Source organism: Vulpes vulpes, chromosome 6 (genome assembly GCF_048418805.1).
Source record: "Vulpes vulpes isolate BD-2025 chromosome 6, VulVul3, whole genome shotgun sequence".
NCBI classification, from domain to species: Eukaryota; Metazoa; Chordata; class Mammalia; order Carnivora; family Canidae; genus Vulpes; species Vulpes vulpes.
In genome coordinates, this window is record NC_132785.1 from 32,540,821 (window position 1) to 32,562,081 (window position 21,261).

Genomic DNA, 21,261 nt, shown 5'->3' on the forward strand with positions numbered 1-21,261 from the left:
CTTACTCAGGGCAGGGATGGGCAGAGTTCCATTACTAACAGCCTCCTCTAAAACTACATACTCTTTTTTTTTTTTAACATGAAAAAATAATTATATTTCCACAATAAAAATTTGGTGAGAAAACTAACAATGTTTCACAATTTTTGCAAATACCATTAAATGTCTGGCTTAAAAGAAGACAGAACAATTCTAACATCTACTTTTGTATTCAATCTGTTATATTCAATGCTATTATGGTTGAAATACATAAAGAAATCTGACCTCACAAAGATATTTAGTTGGAAAAGTAAGGATTTCACAAATACTATGAAAGGTTTCAGGAAAGTCCAGGAGTCCCCCCAACAAACTTGAGGATCACTTTTAAAATTCACTTTAAAAGTATGTTAAATATATGATTCAAAGACAAGATCAATCTTCATCTTCTCAAAGACCCATTAATTTATATTGTAAAACTCTATACTGTTCAGTGCAAAGAGCAGTCGCCCAAACTGCAAGCTGAGCACAGACCGGTGTGGTCATAGAATCATGGTCACAGAACTTATAAGAAAAGTGGGACTGAAGAAGAAATAATGATATGGCAGCCCACAACAAAACTCCATATTTAGTATACATTTTACACTCCAATTCATAGAAGACTTGAGTTCCCTGGGAAAGGAGAAGACCTCCAAAGGCCACCCCTTGAGTTATTCATATTCACATTCTACCTACTTACAAACCTTTCAGTCACTAGGAAAGAGAGGAAGCCAGGAAATACTTCCCTTCATGACCAAGAAGAGACAGAAGTATCCAAAAGAAATAGCACTAACACTAGAAGTCTGGAAAAAAACTAACTAACCGAACTTTAAAATAATTCAATATGTAATCTGAAAATGAAAAAAAAAAAATCGCCCTGTTTTTCAAGAGCCACAGAATCCCCCTCTCTGAACACTCATGAGCAAACTCTAACCTTTTGGGAGAGATAAATAAGAATGAAATTCAATAAAAACATTTTAAAATTTTTCCTAAACTGCCAGACCTAAGATCTATAGGTATTTCTGTCCGGCTAAATTGTTACTATTGGTATGCTATGCTAGTTTGTTTCCCCTACAGGAATTCTAGGTAACTATGTTTACCTTTTCCCCACACCCAATTACAAGGTGTTAAGATGTATCAACCAAGAATCACATTATGTAAACACACTAATCAAGAGCATTATCAACAAAAACTCACAAAACACAGCTCTCAGTTTAGGTCAAAACTGATTCTGACATACATAAAGGTGTACTAACAAGTTCAAAGACCTGTCACAGATAAAAAAAAAAAAAGTCAATAAACGTCTCTAGCATATTGACAAGTCCTTCCTTGTTGCCTTTTCCTCCTTATATATATTCAGTACGCAAGTTCCATGAATACTGCCATTTCTTCTTAACCTCCTGCCAAAGCCCAAATTCAGGTATTTCACAACTCCTAAAGCTACAAGAAAAAAATAATCTTTGTCTCCAAAATATAATCTAATTAAACCTCTACACGCCCCAGTATCATTCTTAAGAAAAGCATCTGATCAAGTTAATTTACCTTCCCCAGTTTACCACAACGTAGTCCCCAAAATGTCTCAATGTTTCAGCCTGGCAATAAAATCTATTCTTAGTCTGAACCAACAAAGGTTGCTAGATTCAAAAGCCTCTTCATAACCAAAATGAAGAGTCATAATTCCTCATAGAACTGTTGTCCAATTTTGGCTATTTAGTGTTATCAGATGCTTCAAACTTTAACAGAATCCAGTTTGAGAGAATGAGTGCATGAAAAACTTCAGAGATTGGTCACTACAAGCATATGAACAGTTTTCAAAATGGTGTCTATCTCATTCACTATCTATTATAAAGAATTAAACTTCTTTATACTGGAGATATCATTAAAGAAAATAATATAAACATATAACTACAGCCACATTGGCAGTTTCTTATAAAATGTCCCCAAAAGATCCTAAATTAAATATCTTGAACTACTTATTCCATTTAAAACTATATTACAGACATCAGCATCATGGCAGCATGAGTCATTCCCTTCTTCTCTCCTCTCTGATTTATAACCAATTAGATATTCATAACTGAAGCGGGAGAAAAGCGCCTCTGCACAGGATATCAGGACACCTAAGAGACCTATCCATTTGTGCATCTGTGAGTGGACTGGACCACAGAGGCTGTAGCAAAAGCAGAGAAGATGGTGGCTGGTCCAGCAGCAAGCCAGCACAACCTTTCCAGCAGAGGAAGTGCAGGGTAAAGGCAGGAGAACATATGTCTGCCTGACCATGCGTGCTGACACTACAAAAACCAGTTGCTCTCTCTGAAAAGAGACCGCAGTGACTGGGAATAAGCAAAGGGAACTAAAGAAGACAGTCTCTTGCTATCTGCCCTGGGGGGCAAGAGGACCACCCATGGACCTCTTGTACTCCTCCCCCAACTTGAGGATCCCCTAGCAAGCCACTGGCAGACCTAGAGACTAAAGTGCCAAATATACACCTCTCCCCAAGCTCTGCAGCCACCCTTTGGTCCTTTTTTTTCTTTCTTTCTTTCTTTCAAATGTACTTGCTCACAACCTTAATGCAGTCAGCTCTGATACGGGAAAGGAAAAGGCTTGCACTATAGTGCCACCTACTGGAAACCAAAATGAAGACTCCTAATTACAAACCCGCTGACTTGTTAAGAATCAAAGTAAACAGAACCTTGCCTAAATAAGAAAAGGGTTTACTACTTCAAATGGAGAAGCCAAGGCACTTTCCATCAAACACCATGAAAAATCACAGTAATACGGTGTCACACACACACACACAAAAATGACAATTTTCCAGCAACTAAACCCAAAGCCATGAAGTATTGTGATCTGATAAAGAATATAAAACAGCTATTATGAAGAAATTCAATACGCTACTAGAAAACTCAGTAAAACAATACAATGATTTGAGGAATAAAATTAACAAACAAAAGGAGAATTTTATCCAATAGATTAAAATTGTAAAAAAAAAATTCTTGGCTGAAGAACTCAATATATGAAGAATGAATCAGAATGCACTGGAAACAGAGCAGATCCTATAGAAGAGAGAATTAGCACACTTAACAGAAATGATTCAGGTGGAAGAGAAGAAAGAACTAAGATTTTTAAAAAGTAAAAAAAAAAAAAAAACCTGGAGTACATCATATGTACATTACATACATTTATACATTATATGAAAACTGTCAAAAGTCAACAATAAGGAATTTTAAAAGCAGCCCAGGAAAAAAAAGACAGTAACCTATAAAGGTATTCCGATAAGGCTACAAGCAGACTTCACAGCAGAAACTCTACAGTCCAAAAGAGAATGAATGGTATGACATATTCAAAACACTGAAAGATAAAAACGACCAGCCAAGAATACTCCACTAGCAAAGTTACTGAGATATGAAGGAGAAATAGACGTTCTCCCAGGCAGAAGTTGAGGGAGTTCACTATAACTACACATGCTTACAAGAAATGTTCAGATACACCTGGGTGGCACAGTCGGTTAAGTGTCCAACATTTGGTTTCCCCTCAGGTGGTGATCTCAAGGTTGTGAAATGGAGCCTCAAGTCAGGCTCTGTGCTCAACGTGAAGTCTGCTTAAGACTCTCTCCCTTTCCTTCTGCTCCTCCCTCCCACACTCGCTTGCTCCTTTTCCTTCTCTCTAAAATAAATAATCTTAAAAAAAAATGTTAAAAAGAGCTCTTCAAGCTGAAATGACAAAGTACATAAAACTTTAATTAAGGTAATAAATACTGAGAATAGTCAGAATACTCTTCTTTAGAATAGTATATTAAACTCTGAACTATGGCATAAAGGCTAAAAAAAAAAAAAAAAAAAAAAAGCATATTAAAGGGGCACCTGGCTGGCTAAAGTGGTGGAGCAGGGGACTAAATCTCAGGGTTGTGAGTTCGATCCTCACCTTGGGTGTGGAACCTACTTAATGTAAAAAATATAAATTTTTAAAAAGCACATATTGGGACGCCTCGGTGGCTCAGTGGTTGAGCGTCTGCCTTTGGCTCAGGGATGATCCCAGAGTCCCAGGATTGAGTCCCCCATTAGGCTCCCTGTAGAGAGCCTGCTTCTCCCTCTGTCTGTGCCTCTGCCTCTCTCTCTCTCTGTGTCTCTCATGAATAAATAGGTAGAATCTTAAAAATTAAAAAAAGCACATATTAAAAATAACTATAGCTACAACTTAGTAATGAAATCACGATATAAAAATATATAACTTATGAATCAAAAATATAAAAGAAAATTAAAATGGTGGAATCTTTATAGGCAAATGAATGTATGTTTTCATCAGCAGAAAAAGGACTGCTTTGTCTAGATTTTTTTGTGTTACCTCATGGTAACCACAAAGCAAAAATCTATAGCAGAGACATGAAACTAAAAAAGTAGAAGACTGAACAAATCACCATGGAAAACCAACTTACAGACAGAAACAAAACAAAAAACAATCAAACAAAATAACCAGAAAGAAAAAGATGAAGTGGCAGTAGTAAATCCTTACATATCAATAATCATCCTAAACTAAATGATTAGTTCACCAATCAAAATATAGAGTGGCTGGATGGATTAAAAAACAAGACCCATGGGATCCCTGGGTGGCGCAGCGGTTTAGCGCCTGCCTTTGGCCCAGGGCGCGATCCTGGAGACCCAGGATCAAATCCCACGTCGGGCCCCCGGTACATGGAGCCTGCTTCTCCCTCTGCCTATGTCTCTGTCTCTCTCTCTCTCTCTCTCTGTGTGACTATCCTAAATAAAAAAAAAAAAAAACAAGACCCAAGTATATGCTACTTATACGAGACTCATTTCCATTCTAATGATACAGAGAGGCTCAAAAGTGAAAGGACAGAAGATATTCCAAGCAAATAAAAACAGAAAGAAGGTGGACAGAGCCATAATTATATTAGACAAAATAGACTTCAAGCCAAAAAGGGTAACAAGAGTCAAAGAAGGTCATTATACAATGATAAAAGTCAACACATCAAGAAAATATAACAATAGTAAATATATACATTTCCAAATCGTGAACACTAAAATATATTAAGCAACTGAAACAGATCTTAAAGGAAACACAGGCAAGAATACATTAAGTAAATGTAGGGGACTTCAATACCCCACTCTCTATGGTGGATAGATTATCAAGGCAGAAAATCAACAAGGCAACACTGGAACTGAACCACATTTCAGAACAAATGGGCTTAACAGATATGTAGAACATTCTAGCCAAGAGCAGTAAAATAAATATTCTTCTTAAGGGCACATGGAACATTCTCCAACATAGAGCACGTGATAGGCCACAAAACAAATCTTGGCAAATTTAAGAAGACTGAAATCATTCCAACTATATTCTCTGACCACAATGATAGGAAACTAGAAATCAACAAGAGGAAAGTAAGAAGATCTACAAATATGTGGAAACTATATGTGGAAACTATGGAAGCAATGCACTTCCAAACTACTGGGCCAAAGAAGAAACCAAATGGAGAATAAAAAATTATCTTGAAACAAATAAAATAAAAACAACATAGCAAATATTGTGGGATGCAGCAAAAGCAGTCCTGAAAGGAAACTTATAGCAGTAAATGCATACACCAAAAAAATAGAAGTATCTCATATAAACAACCTGACTTTATACCTCAAAGAACTAGGGAAAAAAAAATTAATTAAGCCCAAAGTTATCACAAAGAAGAAAATAATAATGATCAGAGTGGAAAGTCATGAGACCAGAAAAACATCAGAAAGGATTAATAAAACTAAGAGCTGGTTCTTTGAAAAGATAAATCTCATAAACTTTTAGCTAGACTAAAGGTAGTAAAATAAGTGAACACTGAAAAAAAAATTAGAAATAAAAAAGGCATTATGATAAATACTACAGAAATACATAAAAGCTTAAGGTACTGTGAATAATTATATGTCAACAAATTATATAATGTAGAAGAAATGTATACATTCCTAGAAACATAGAGCCCACCAAGACCAAATCAGGAAGAAACAGAAAATATGGACTGAATCAGCAATATAAAATTCCCAACATGAGAAATGACGAGGACTAGACAGCTTCACTGGATAATTCTATAGAGCATTTAAAGAATTAACACCAATCAATTCTCATATGCTTCCAAAATAATGAGGGAACACTTCCTAACTCATTTTATGAGACTAACATTACCCTGATACCAAAACCAGATAGGAATACCAAAAAAAAAAAAAAAAAAAAAACTACAGACCAATATTTCTAATGAATATATGTGCAAAAATTCTCAAGAAAATATTAGCAAACCAAATTCAGGAAGACGTTGAAGGGATTATACATCACAACCAACTGGGATTTATCCCTGGTAAGGAAGAATGATGGTTCAACATACGTAAATCAACAAATATAAGATATCCCATTGATAAAATGAAAGATGAATATCACATGATCATCTGAATAGACATAGAAAGAATATTTGACAATATACAATATCCCTTCATATAAAAAAACTTTAACAGACTGAGTAGGAAAGAGCCAAACCTCAACACAATAAAGGCTATCATACAAACTCACAGCTCACATTACATTCAATGGAGAAAAACTGAAAGCTTTTCTTCTCACATCAGGAATAAAACAATATTGCCCACTCTCACCTCTCTTACTCACAATATAGTACTGGAAGTCCTTGCTAGAGCAATTAGGCTAGACAAAAGAATAAAAGGCATCCAAATTGTAACATTAAAAAGTAACACTGCGGCTATTTTCCAATGACATGATTTTTATCTTAAAAAAAAACCACCCACAGACTTAATCAAAAAACTTTTGGAACTAATCAACTTCAGTAAAGTTGCAGAATACAAAATCAACATACACAAGTGAGCTGCATTCCTTTATACTAATGATGAAATATCTGAAAAATAAAGATAACTATCCCTTTCACAATAGCACCAAAAATAATAAAATACTTAGGAATAAATTTAAGCAAGGATATAAAAAACCTGTACAACAAAAACTACACGACTGTGAAAGAAATTAAAGAAACAAACAGATGGAAAGACATCTCATGTTCATGGAGCAGAGGAATTAATATTGTGAAAATGTCCATCATTGCTCAAAGCAGTCTACAGATTCACTGCAATTCTTTCCAAAATTCCAATAGTATTTTTGCACGTAAATAGAACAAACAACTCCTAAAATTTGTATGGAACCACAAAAGACCCTGAATAGTCAAAAGCAGTCTTGCAAAAGAAGAACAAAGCTGGAGGCACCATAGTCCCCGATTTCAAACTAAATTACAAAGGAGAGTAATTAAAAGTGTGGTATTGGCATAAAAACAGACACTTATACCAAGAGAACAGAACAGAGCCCAAAAATAAACCCATGTAAATATGGCCAATTTATAATAAAGAAGACAAGAATTTACAAAGGGGAAAGGGTAGTCTATATAGTCTCTTCAATAAATGGTGTTGGGCAAATTGGTCATATGCAAAAAAATAAAAAACCAAAATCTTACAACATATACAAAAACTAACTCAAAATAGATCAAAGACTTAAACTTAAGACCTGAAGCAAAAGTCCTAAAGAAAAGAGGAGGTAAACTCCTTGACATAGGTATTAGCAATGAGTTTTTGAAGTTGACACCAAAAGCAATAAAAGCAAAAAGAAACAAGTGGGACTACATCAAACTAAAAAGCTTCTGCAAATGAAACCGTGAACAAAATGAAAGATAACTTGCAGAAAAGGAGATTTCTGTAAACCATAAATTGGAAGGGTTCATACCCCAAAAGATGTAAGAACTCCATCAACTCAAAAACAAACAAAACCAAACATTCCAATTAAAAAATAAGAACTAAATTATCCATTTCCCCAGAGGACATCAAAATGGTCAAAAGACACATGAAAAAGATGCTAAATGTCACGAAACATCAGGGAAATGCAAATCAAAACAACAAGGGGATACTGCCTCACACCTGTTAGAATACCTACCATCAAGAAGACAAAAAACAACAGATGCTGGTTAGGATGTTGTGAAAAGAGAACCCTTATTATATACATTGTTGCTTGGGAATATAAAGTGGCCCAGCCACTGTAAAAAATAACTTGGAGGGTCCTCAAAAGTTTTTAAAAGATCTATCATTCAATCCAACAATTCCACTTCTGCGTATATACCCAAAGAAAATTAAAACAAGATTTTGATGATATATGAATTTCCATTTTTATCACAGCATTATCCACAATAGTCAAGATCTGAAAACAACCCAAACGCCCTTCAACATATAAATGGGTAAAGAAGATGTGATACATAAAGACAATGGAAAATTATTCAGCACAAGAAAGGAAGATACCTTTCCTTTTGTGAAGAAAATGATGGACTATTAGCACATTCTGCTATGCAATGTAAAAGAGAAAGATAAATACTGTATATGTGAAATCTAAAAAAGTTAAACCTAAAAAAAAGAGTTAATAAGTGGCTACCAGGGACTGGCGGTGGGGTGGGGGGAGGAGATGGGAGTGATGGTATTTTAAGGGTATAGATTGTAATGAGTAGTAAATAGGCCATGGAGACCTAATTCACAGTATTACAGACACTGACAATAATATTGTACTATAATTATGTGATAAATATCACTCACTACATTGGCAATTTTATCAAGATATATAAACGAATCAAAGTGACACACTTTACACCTTAAGATTACAAAATGTTAGGGCAGCCCGGGTGGCTCAGTGGTTTAGTGCTGCCTTCAGCCCAGGGCCTGATCCTGGAGACCCAGGATCGAGTCCCATGTCAGGCTCCCTGCATGGAGCCTGTTTCTCCCTCTCTCCCTCCCTCTCTCTCTCTCTCTCTCCCTCTCTGTGTGTCTCTCATGAATAAATAAATAAAATATTTTTAAAAAATGTTCTTCAGGAGATTTATTCAATTTAAAAAACTGTATTACTGGGATGCCTGGGTGGCTCAGCAGTTGAGCGTCTGCCTTCGGCCCAGGGCATGATCCTGGAGTCCCAGGACCAAGATACACATCAGGCTCTCTGCATGGAGTGTGCCTCTCTCTGTGTGTGTCTCTCTCATGAATAAATAAATAAAATCTTTAAAAAAAAAAAAAAAACACAACTGTATTACAAAGAGCAACAAATGATCTGCTGAAGGGCATATTTTTATGCTTTTATGTACTTTGTAATCATTTAAGTATTTTTCACTTATAGTAGCTTTTTAAGATTTGTATAAATCTTAAATTTGTATTTTTTATAACAACTTTTAAATTGCCAGTAAGCAATGAAAAATAATTGGAGAATGTGGGCATAGAACCAGGGAGTGTAGGACCAGCAGGAAGCAGAAAGTCATAAAGTCAAAAACCAGAATTTATACTGACATACTTTCTCTCCTATCACTCTAAATGGCTGAGACAAATAAACTAGAGAAATTACTTGCCACAACACAGTATGACTTCAAAAAACAAGTGTATCTGAACTACTGGATTTAAATACACCATCACCAAAAGCACATTTTAATGTTAAGAAGGCCTCCAACAGCAGCATTAGGTGATATCTGGAAAATAATTCCTCTGTAATGAGGACCAGGACCGGGTTGGAAGAGGAGAAAGAAACAGAATAAAGAGAAGGGAGGGGCAGAGAGGAAGAAAAAGATGGAGAGAGAATGAAAGGGAGGGAAAGGAAAGAAAGAAGGAAGAAGAAGAAAAAAAGAAACTACATATGGCAAGATGTTCACTGCAGTTATTTATAAAGTTAAAAAAAAAAAACCTAGGAAATGAACTAAATCACAAGTAAAAATACGGTTAAGTAAACTATGGTACAGTTATTCAAAATTGGAATCAGCCATTTTAAAAGCATAAAGACTACATATTAGTATTAATATTAAAAATGCTAGGGTAAGAAGTGTGAAGAGGACTTTGACTTTTCATTTCAAAGCCTTCTGGCAGGTTTTCTTTCTTGTAACTATGTGCAGGAATTTAATAGTTTAAGAAAATAAGCTATTTTTTAAAGTAATTACCTTGTCTTAAAGCACTATTAAAACAAATTATACAGTACACTCACATAATGAGTATGTTAGCCATACTATGGAGCCATTAGGAAGACAAGCAGCTAAAGAATATAATCATATGGGAAGATATGCATACTGTCTATTACAATATCTGTATAGTAACATATGAACAACATGATCTAGTCTATGTTAAAAAATTAGTCGACCCTGGAACAATGCAAGGATTAAGGGGGACAACCCCCACACAAAAATCTGTAACTTCTGACTCCCCCAAATCTTAAACACTACTAGCCTACTACTGACCAGAAACCTTACCAACAATATAAAGTCAATTAATACACCTTTTGTACATTATATATAATTACATACTGTATTTTTACAATAAAGTAAGCTAGGTAAAAGAAAACCTTTAGAGTTACTAGGAAAATACATTCACAGTACTACAAAACATTCATGTGTAAGTGGACCCGTGCAATATAAACATGTTATTCAAGGGTCAATTGTATGTACCTAAACATAATACATGTATGTTTATTTTTATAAATATACAATTATGTATTTACAAACGAGGATCAAGAAGGAAGACTCACTTTCTATTTCTATACTCTTCGAATTTTTATTAAAACAAGTATATATTATTTTCAATTGAAAAGAAAAAGAAAAATTCTGTTAACCAGCCAGTACTAAAAAATAGCACAAGCATTATTATAACCATATAGCATGCATTTGACAATGGAATACTATTCAGCAGTAAAAAAAAAAAAAAAAGGAACAAGATACAGATATATATGCAACAATGTGGATAAAGCTCAAGAACATTCAGAAAAATAAAAAGAAGTCCTGCTCTAAAGAGTACCAATTCTAAAACTCCACTTATACGAAGTTCCAGTAACAAGCAAAACTAATATACAGTGGGGAAAAAAATCAGAACAGTACTTATTTCTATGGGTAGGTGGTAGCATGGGAAGGGGAAAGAGGAAACATTCCAGAATGGTAGTAATGTTCTTTATTTTGATAGGGAACGGAGTTACAAAGATATACACATCTGTCAAAACGCATCAAAGGATACACTTTAAGATATATGTACACTACTGTATACAGATTATGTCAAGTTTTTTAAAAAAAAAACTATAAATACTGAACTCTAATGATATGCAATGGTAAGTATTTAGGGTTAAGTTCATTAACATCTGCAATTTACTTTAAAATACATCAAAGAAAGAGAGTGGCAAGTACACTAAAATGTTAACAGTAGAATCTAAGTGATGGGTACACATGGTGTGTCATGTGGTAAATATACACTGTAGTACTATTTGTCTAGTTCATCAATACAGATGGTTAAATTATGGTATATCCATTAAAACACTATGTAACCTTAAATAAGGCAACACTTTTACATATTTCATAGAATGACATCCAAGTATGATACCAACTATGTAAAAAAGAGAATTATAAATAATATATGTATCTGCTTGTATGTTGGCAAAATATCTCAGGAAGAATCACTGAGTAAGAGATCTCAAGTGAATTCCATTATTTCATACACACACAATATTTAATATGATGCCAAGTTAAAAATAAACTTTTACCTGTTTGAGAAGTTACTATTTGTAGACTGAAAAAGGATTCTTCCACAGAAATGAGGTAGTGGAAGTAAGTGACTAAGTTTGGTAGGAAAGACTTATACTATCCACTCATTTCTCATTCTCTATTTCCTGGGACTAAGGAAGCAGGAGGAAAAAAAAACAATATTCCTTGAAGCTGTTTAGCTCAAGCCTGAATTAGTCACTCCTGATGTGTAGACACCAAACAGTAGCTTATTTTCTGTTTTGTTCATAATACTATCTCTGTCTTCATTTATGCATATAATTTTATTTGAGAACTATTGCAAGCCAAAGATAAGAAAGTGCTAAAACGTATAAAAACTGCTAAGTCCATTTTAACTGCTCAGCACTCAGATGGAAAAGCCAAGTAAGGCTGTAGCAGTGAAAAGTGGTAATGACAGTCAACTCAACAAAAGTTAAAGGGATGAAGAGAGTGATGAAAAATATTTTAAACAATAATTAGCTATTAAAAAAACTCTTCTACCAGCTGTAAAATTCATTAGACTAGAATTACCAACCACATAGCATTCTTCTCAGGGCAGCTCTGCGGAGGCCAGTAGGTTGCATATAACAGCATTCAAAAATACTCTGAGGGACGCCTGGATGGCTCAGTGGTTGAGCACCTGCCTTCAGCCCAGGGCGTGATCCTGGAGTCCCAGGATCGAGTCCCACATCGGGCTCCCTGCATGGAGCCTGCTTCTCCCTCTGCCTGTGTTGCTGCCTCTCTGTGTCTCTCATGAATAAATAAATAAAATCTTTAAAAAAAAAATACTTTGAATAAATGTTATTAATATTTTTCAATGTCCTTTCTCCCTAAAAAATCACTTAAGCTTTACATAATCTGAAGGTGCTTTACATAATCTGAAGGTGCTATCAAGTAAAAATAAAGACAGACCCAGAGATTAGTAATTTTTCAAATTGCTCACATATCTACTGCTCTGAAATAAAATTCTCATTAAAGTATGGTAGATTTTATAGTCTACACTCTTCTGCCTAGGTTGTTATACAAACTAGAAATTTCAACCAGTGCATTTAATATACCACACATGAGGCACTGTGCTGGGCACCATATACAACAGGAAGACAGTTAAATCCTAAGCTTTGGCGTCTACTTTCAAGACGTGAGATTCTAATAATGAAATTAAAATAAATAAGAATCAATTACTAAACAAGTAATTGTTGAAAGCAAATGATGAAAGTCATAATCAATGCAAACTGCCCTAGGAGAAGAGTCATGTCATTCCTTCCAGGTGAATGTATCACAAATCACTTTCTGGAAGACCTGGAATCTTCGCTGAGCGTACATATAGCTTATCATGTTACCCTCTAAAAGTTGGGAAGGGGGACAGTATCAACTCTATGGTCAACTAATATTTGATAAAGCAGGAAAGAATATCCACTGGAAAAAGAACAGTCTCTTTAATAAATGGTGCTGGGAAAATTGGACAGCCACATGCAGAAGAACTAAACTGGACCATTTTCTTGCACCAGACACAAAGATAAACTCAAAATGGATGTAAGATCTAAATGTGAGACAAGAATCCACCAAAATCCTAGAGAACACAGGCAACCACCTTTCTGAACTTGACTACAGCAACTTCTTGCAAGATACATCTATGAAGGCAAGGGAACAAAAGCAAAAATGAACTACTGGAATTTAATCAAGATAAAAGGCTTCTGCACAGCCAATGAAAGAGTCAACAAAACTAAAAGACAACCTACAGAATGGGAGAAGATATTTGCAAACGAATTATCAGATAAAGAACTAGTATCCAAGATCTATAAAGAGCTTATCAAACTCAACACCCAAGAAACAAAATATCTAATCATGAAATGGGCAGAAGACATGAACAGAAATTTCTCCGAAGAAGACATACACATGGCTAACAAGCACATGAAAAAATGCTCCACGTCACTTGCCATCAGAAAAAATAAAAACCACAATGAGATACTACCTCATACCAGTGAGAATGGTGAAAATTAACAAGACAGGAAGCAACAAATGTTGGGAGAGGATGTAGAGACAGGGGAACCCTCTTGCACTGTTGGTGGGAATGCAAACTGGTACAGCCACTCTGGAAAACAGTGTGGAAGTTACTCAAGAAGTTAAAAACAGAGCTACCCTACAACCCATCAATTACACTACTGGGTATTTACTCCAAAGATAATGGTGTAGTAAAACGTTGGGACACCTGCACCCCAATGTTCATAGCAGCAATGTCCACAATAGCCAAACTGTGGAAGGAGCCACAATGTCATTCGACAGATGAATGGATAAAAAAGATATGTGGTGTGTGTGTGTGTGTGTGTGTGTATACAAACACACATACCCACAATGGAATATTACTTAGCCATCAGAAGAGATGAATACCCACCATTTGCTTCAACATGGATGGAAATGGAGGGTATTATGCTGAGTGAAATAAGTCAATCAGAGAAGGACAATCATCATATGGTTTCACTCATACATGGAATATAAGAAATAGTGAAAGGGATAAGGAAAAGGAAGGGAACTAAGTGGGAAAAATTAAAGAGGGAGACAAACCACGAAAGATTCCTAACTCTGGGAAACTAACAAAGAGTTGTGGAAGGGGAGGGGGGGGGGAATTGGGGTAACTGGGTGACAGGCAATGAGGAGGGCACTTGATGGGATGAGCACTGGGTGTTATACTATATGCTGGCAAATTGAATTTAAATTTAAAAAATGAGAAAAAAAATGTGATACAGAAAAAAGTTCACCTCTGCTGAAGTTAAGACTCACAAAAAAATGAGAAGATACAAACTGGAAAGATAAGTAATCATACATTTTGAAAGTCAAGTCAAAATGCATCCAATTTATTCAGGAGTGCTAAGGATTTTGATCAAACAAAAGGATATAATCAAGGTTAGGCATCCAGGATGGACACAGAAGGGAGAAAAAACTCTCAACGGTTTAGATAAGGAGTGTAAGGCCCCCAACTGAGCAACGTTATTAAAAGAAAGAGATAGAACCCAATGATTAACTGAAGGGGGAAAAGAATAAAGGGAGGAAAAGCCAAAAAATAAAATTTCAAGCCTGGAAAATTTAAGGAAATGAAATGGAAATTAGTAAATTCAGAGAACATTTATTTTCAGAAATGTAGTTTGACGTTCAGATGGGAGAACCAGGTGAATATACAGCTAGCAACTGGAGTAAGAGGTTAAGGCTTTAAAGAGTGGTTACGTCAAAACATACATATGTGAAAAATAATGTGGAGACTAGAGGTTCTCTGGGAAAAACTGAAATTCAATGCAAATTTATACATAGCATATGCAATATCCTAAGGAAGGAAGTCTTTAATCAAACGTTCAAAGATTCCACAATACATACACACACAGTTGTTGTTGTTTTAAAGGACTACTGGCACAGATTATAATAAAAACCATCCATGGGAATGAATTTAAATGAGATGACAGGAGTAGAAATAGTTGAGGGGGAAAAAAAGGCATGGAAACAAAACTTGAAAAAATATAATTAAAAGGCAAGAAAAAAACTAAAAAGGATAGGACTGATTTGAAAAGAAAGAGAAATGAGATGTTAAAAAAGGCAGTATTAACATTGTTTAATGTTATACATCAGGACAAAATACAAAATTTATGTAAAATCTCTATATTTAATAAACACAAAACCATTGGTAACACTGAGGTAAAAAATCTTGTTTGCATATAAGGAGGAAGAAACTATATGACAAGGGATTAAGAAGTAAATGGGGACAAAGGAGGGAAAAATTAAAGACTACTATTTCTAGATTTACTACTGAAAGGAAAAGCTAACATGAAAGTGACTGAAGCAAAGTATGATTTTATTTCTTGTTTTGTTTTTGCTCCTATTGCTGCTGAGTTTTTCTTCCTTAAGGACTAAGAAATTGACTTTCTATGCCAAAAGGGGTCTGTAAAAAGAGAAAGACTAACGGAGGAAAACAGGAATAAAGTTCAGTAGTGAAAAGATCACCTTTCAATTCTTCCGGTAAAACGGGAACAAAAATAATTTTATGGGTGAGAAAGGTACAGTTAACAAGTGTGGGTGAAGGGAGAAAGACTAGAAAAACTCCGGTTTTCTTCAACTGTAAAGCACTGATAACCATAATGGTTTAGAACTTTATTCCTTTATAACTGCAGCTAGTTATTATGAAAATTTCATAGTAAAAAAGTATGTACAGTAATAGGACAGAATACACTATACTGTATAATAATAAATTAAGAACATGGCTCTAGAGGCAAAAAGCATAAGTTTAAATAACTGTTTAGTCATATGCCATAGGTAGCTGTGTGACTCTGGACAAGTACCTTAACTCTGCCACTCAGTGTCATCACTTGAAAAATGCTTACCTCTCAGAACTTGGAAGTAATACAAAACTCTCAGCAATGCATACAAATGCAGATAGTAGTAGAAGCTGCAGTAGTGATAATAGTAACAAGTAATGTAACTTATTTATGTTAAATCAAGCAGGATATAAGAAGGGAAGAGGCAGGCTCTTAAAAATGTGTCTCAGGGGCCCCTGGGTGGCTCATTCTGTCAAGCATTCAACTCCTAATTTTGGCTCGGGTCATGATCCCAGGGTCATGAGATCGAGTCAGCAGGGCTCCTAGCTCAGCGGGGAGTCTGCTTAAGATTATCTTTCTCTCCTTCCCTCCCCATAGTGTGCCCTCTCTTGGGGCACACTCTCTAAAATAATTAATTTAAAAATCTTTTAAAAAATGTGTCTCAAACCTAACTACAGAAGGAAATAAGTATAATTCCCCTTATTATACCAATAAGGAAAGGGGAGGTTCATTTGCCTAGATTACTCAGTTAATAAGTGGCAGAACTTGGATGTGAACACTAGTTTATATGGTTACAAAACTTGGCTTCTTTCCACCACACAACATTACTCCCACAGCACTACAAAGAACACAAAACCATGCATTCTGTTTTTTAGTACTAAACTCAAAAAATCTAAGCACATAATTAAGTCTGACTCTCCATTTTCTGAAAAATTAAGGATTTTCTAATTTGATTTTGAGGTTTCCCGCCAGCTAAAAAAAGTCCACGATTTTACTGTTACCCTATTTAGTGATGTGTAAACTCATAAAGTTTCAAAATACAGCAGGAAACCTTTTCTGTGTAGAAAACAAAACCAGAAAAATCGAATATCAAAAAAAAAAGCTTAAATTCTTTTCCCAAGACATCCCATTAGCAAAATGAAATGAATGTTAAAGACCAACATCTAATTTCATTTTATTGTTAACAAGTATGACTAAGCAAATGTTTGAGAGAACAAAATGTCAACCTTAAGTATTTCAAGATGCCAATTTTAACACCCGCATTTTCAATAATTTAGGGGTAAAAAAAACCCCACAAAACTCAGAGCCCTGACACATCTACAGACTTTACAATCAAATAACATGCAGATTTACCGACCCTTATTTCACGCCACAACACTGCCCAGGCTAGGTTTTTGTTTGTTTTTATATCGATGCGAAAACTCTCCTGCCCTAAAACACTTCACTAGCTTCCCACTATCCTTCAATTAACATCCAAAATCCTTAACATGACTCAACAAAGTCTTGAATGATGCAGATCCTCTCTCTGGAGCTATCCACTGCTATTCTTCCCTTTGCTTTTTTTTCAATTTCTTTCATTCCCAAAACACTTCTTTTATTTCATTTTAGGGCTTTTATACATCTGTTCTTCAAAATCTAGAATGCTTTCCTGCTCTCCATTTCCATCCTTCTGCCCTAGCAAACTTCTTCACCCCTGCAGGCTGAGATCAAATGTTATACCAGCAAAGCCTTTCCTGACCTTCCACACATGTATTTTGACCGCATTCTGGATTCCTACCACTCAAAGGTCTTGTAATTACTTGTTTAACATCTGTCTTAAAAGATAAATGGTTAACAATATGAAGATAGTTATTTCAGCTCGTTTCCCAATATCTGCAATATCTAACACACTGCGCTCAGTAGAGTTAAGTACTCAATGTCTGCCGGATTAACATATTCAAAATACAGGGGAAGTCCCAAACCATGAGATACTTAACTAGCACAAGTAGCTAGAAAGTTCTATGTAAGTTTTGAGTTACATCTTAACCTTGCTCTTTCAAATGTTCCTCCTTCAAAGAGGCGCTATTTGGCGATTATATTTTTATTTATTTATTTAGCAATTATATTTTTAAAGTAAAACAAAACAAAAAAAAACCTTAATATAACAAACACATCTTAAAGTTTTACAAAACCAAGTTTAGAAATCACAAGTCTTAGATAATTGAAATCAGATTTATTTATTTATTTAGAAATCAGCTTTAAAAGTCATCAAGAACTCACCTGAAATGCAATAAAGAACAAGAATTGGATAAGGGCTCAATTTTACCACAGTAATGTACATTATGAAAGAACCAATCCCAATTCTTACTACTGTCTAGGTTGTATTTATTATAAGTTATGACTGCAGTGCTACAATCATCTAAGTAGGCTGTATCATACCTTAAACTTTATCAAAAGTGAATAAAAATCACAAGCATACACTATTAATAATCTTTTTGGTTATATAGCATAGCATATAGAGATGTTAAATCACTATGCTGTATACCTGAAGCTAATGTAACATTGTGTGTCAACCATACTAAAAAAAAAATTTTTTTTAAGAATTTCTATTTAAACTTAAAACTTCTGGGATCCCTGGGTGGCTCAATGGTTTAGCGCCTGCCTTCAGCCCAAGGCCTGATCCTGGAGACCCGGGATGAAATCCAATGTTGGGCTCCCTGCATGAAGCCTGCTTCTCCCTCTGCCTGTGTCTCTGCCTCTCTCTCTCTCTCTCTCTCTCTCTCTCTCTCTGTGTGTGTGTGTGCCTCTCTCATGAATAAATAAATAAAATCCTCAAAAAAAAAAAAAAAAACTTTTTTAAGTTTTCTGTTCACTTAACACTTATTGAGTGCTAATTACAAACCAGGCAATGTCCAAAGATTCTTATAAATATTATTTCTCCATACAGATGAGGAAATGGGAAGCACTGAGTTAAGTAATTTACCCAATATTATACAGCTGGTAAAGTGGAGAGGCAATATTCAAAGTCAGCCATTCTGACTCCAGAGTTGGTCCTCTAAACATTACGCTGTTGCACCTCTCTCTCCATCCACTGAAATATGGCTTCTATCTTGACCACCTCACTTCAATAAAACTATTTTGCTAAGATCACCGATGACTTCTACCTTTCCAAACCTAAGGGCCACTTACTTGCCTCCACCTTTTTCATACATTCTGCAGCATCCCATGAAGTTGACAACCTGCCTCTCTTGCCATACATTTGTTTCTCTAGTAACAAATACCTTCAACCTCAGACCTGGGGCCTCTTTCTTCCGTATCAACACATTCTTACAAGGAAATTTCCCAACAATTCCACAGTTTCAAATACTTTCTGCATGACTCCAAATTTCTCTAGTCCTGGCCTAAGTTCTCATATAACCCAACCACCTATTTGATATCTAACTTAGGTTTGTAACAAACACCAATTACCTTTCCTCCTCCCCTCAACCTGTTCTCTCCTATCCTTCTCTACCATCACCCATCCAGCTGCTTAGGTTAACTTCTTAACCATTATCCTTAATTTCCCTTTCCCTGATCTCCCACATCTAACCCATCAGCAAGTTCTATAAGATCTACTTATAAGACATATTTCATTCTGTCTCCACTATCACTCTAATATAAATGACCTACATTTCTGCCTACAATGCCCTTCAGAATGGTCTTTCATTCTTGCCCCCTTAATCTCCACAAAGCAAGCAGAGTTAAACAAAATCAAATCAGTCCCTGCCTGCTTTAAATTATCTAATGTTGTCTCTGTAATTCAAATAAAATCCTAGGTCTTTACCATGGCCTCGAAGACCCTAATTTGGCCCCAAATTAGGGGGGCCCTAATTTGTAATTTGGCCCCTGCCTACTTTTCCAACCTCACGTTATTCCATTCTCTCCTCCATCACAATGTTCCTTGCAGCAGCGACTGCCTTCCTTCCCTTCCTGGAACACACTGTGATTGTATCTGCTACAGGGCCTTTGCACTTGCTATTCCTTCTGCAAGGAACAGTCTTTCTCCAGACTTTGACACAGATGGTTCCTTCTCCTCCTTTAAGTGTTGCTCAAATGCTATCTCCTGTGAGAGGTCTTCTAATCAGTCTTTTATATGACCCTCTATTATTACAATTGCCACTTCTATTTTAATCTTATTTAATACTCATTTATTTATTACCATCCTTCCAACTTTGGAATTTAAATGCCCCATCACCAAAGCCTCCCACAGTACATAGCAGGCACCTAATAAACTAATTTAATGAGTGGGTTTTCCCTATTTCATTTAGTTTATTGTAAATCAACCAATTTTGATAAAGCACCTAGCCCAAGATGTATTTTCTACGTATTAAAAGATAAATCCCGAAAACACTCGTTTTTCCCAATCTAAAACATTCCAACACTCTGCACACCCCCACCCCCCAGAGTCTATCTACAGTATCCACTTAAAAACTGCTAAATATCCCATATGGATAAACAACACTTTCTTCCTCCTCTCCAAACTAACTAACATGTAGGCGGGAAGGTGGGAAAAGGGAATCTTCCTGGGCACCTGAGCACCTGTTACATCTTCAATCAGTTAAGAGAGGTGCTGGTGAGCCAGATAGCACATGGGAAACGTGGCCTTTCTTTCAGGGACTGTATTTAGGTAAAACGTGAGAGGCTTACACTAGAACTGTCCTCATCCCTAGTAAGGACCATGCACCTCATTTAAAGAAACAAGATAAAATGCTCTTTGGGCAAGAGGTTATGTTTGGATTCACTAAAAGAAAAGAAACCGATTTGGGGGCCTTCATCAAATGTGTGTAGGCTGGGGCCGTTCTACATATAACGGGAAAACAAGAGAACTGGAGGTTATCAGTTCAAGGACCAACTCCACGATAAGATAAAGGGTCAGCTAAGGCTCTCTGGGGGTATCCCGAACCTGGGAGCGACGGTGGGAAAAGGAGAAAACACAAAACCCCGGGACCTCTGTTCACCGCTTCGGCCTCCATCACAGGCACTTCGGCAAACTGCACAGATCTCCGTGTCCGCCTATCTCCCGCTTCCACCCCTGCAAGGAGAAAGCCCCTGGATACTCACATGGGCTCGAGAGTCTTGCTGAGCCAGGACTTGAGCGCCTCGAAGTTTTCAATGATCATTTTAGAAACCATCCACAGCGGCCCCGAGGCCCGTCACACTCCTCCGCCCGCCCAGGTCGCGGCCGCTACAGCCGCCGCTGCCCCCGCCCCCTCCTCCGCGCGCCGCCCGCGTGGGCCGCGGTAGGAGGCGCCGGTGGCAGGCTCCCGCGAGCCCCGATCGGCGAACAGCTCCGCGGGGACCGTCGCAGGCCGCGAATCCACGGGGTGCCAGGAGCTCCCGGTCCCCGGACCCCGGCTGAGGCAGCAACGGTTAGCCCGGGCCCTCCCCCTTCCCTCCACCCGAGCAAATCTTCCTTAGAGCGGGAACGCGACACGCGCCTAGATCCGGGCTTTCACTCAGCCTCGGGACCAGGTGGTGTTGGCAACGCAGCGCAGGCAAAAGTGAAGAAAGCAAAGACGAAGGGCAGCTCAATGGGAAAACGATTCGGGGGGTCTTCCCGGCTCCCAGCACCCCCAAGAAGATGGC

At 36.7% G+C, this 21,261-nt stretch overlaps 1 protein-coding gene across 28 annotated transcripts in view; it reads right to left on the bottom strand.

Moving 5' to 3' along the window:
- Window positions 1-20,991, bottom strand: part of RBM26 (RNA binding motif protein 26) — an 85,357-nt gene extending 64,366 nt beyond the window's left edge. For 24 of the 28 annotated variants that reach the window (XM_025982353.2, XM_072760850.1, XM_072760840.1 and 21 more), the window contains exon 1: window positions 20,737-20,874. In XM_025982353.2, the coding sequence (XP_025838138.1) occupies window positions 20,737-20,807 (71 nt within the window). In that variant the 5' untranslated portion in view covers window positions 20,808-20,874. Of the gene's footprint in view, window positions 1-20,736 lie in introns of all 28 variants that reach the window. The other 4 variants (XM_072760852.1, XM_072760838.1, XM_072760849.1 and 1 more) reach the window with 1 other exon arrangement.
- Between the last annotated feature and the right edge of the window lie 270 nt (window positions 20,992-21,261).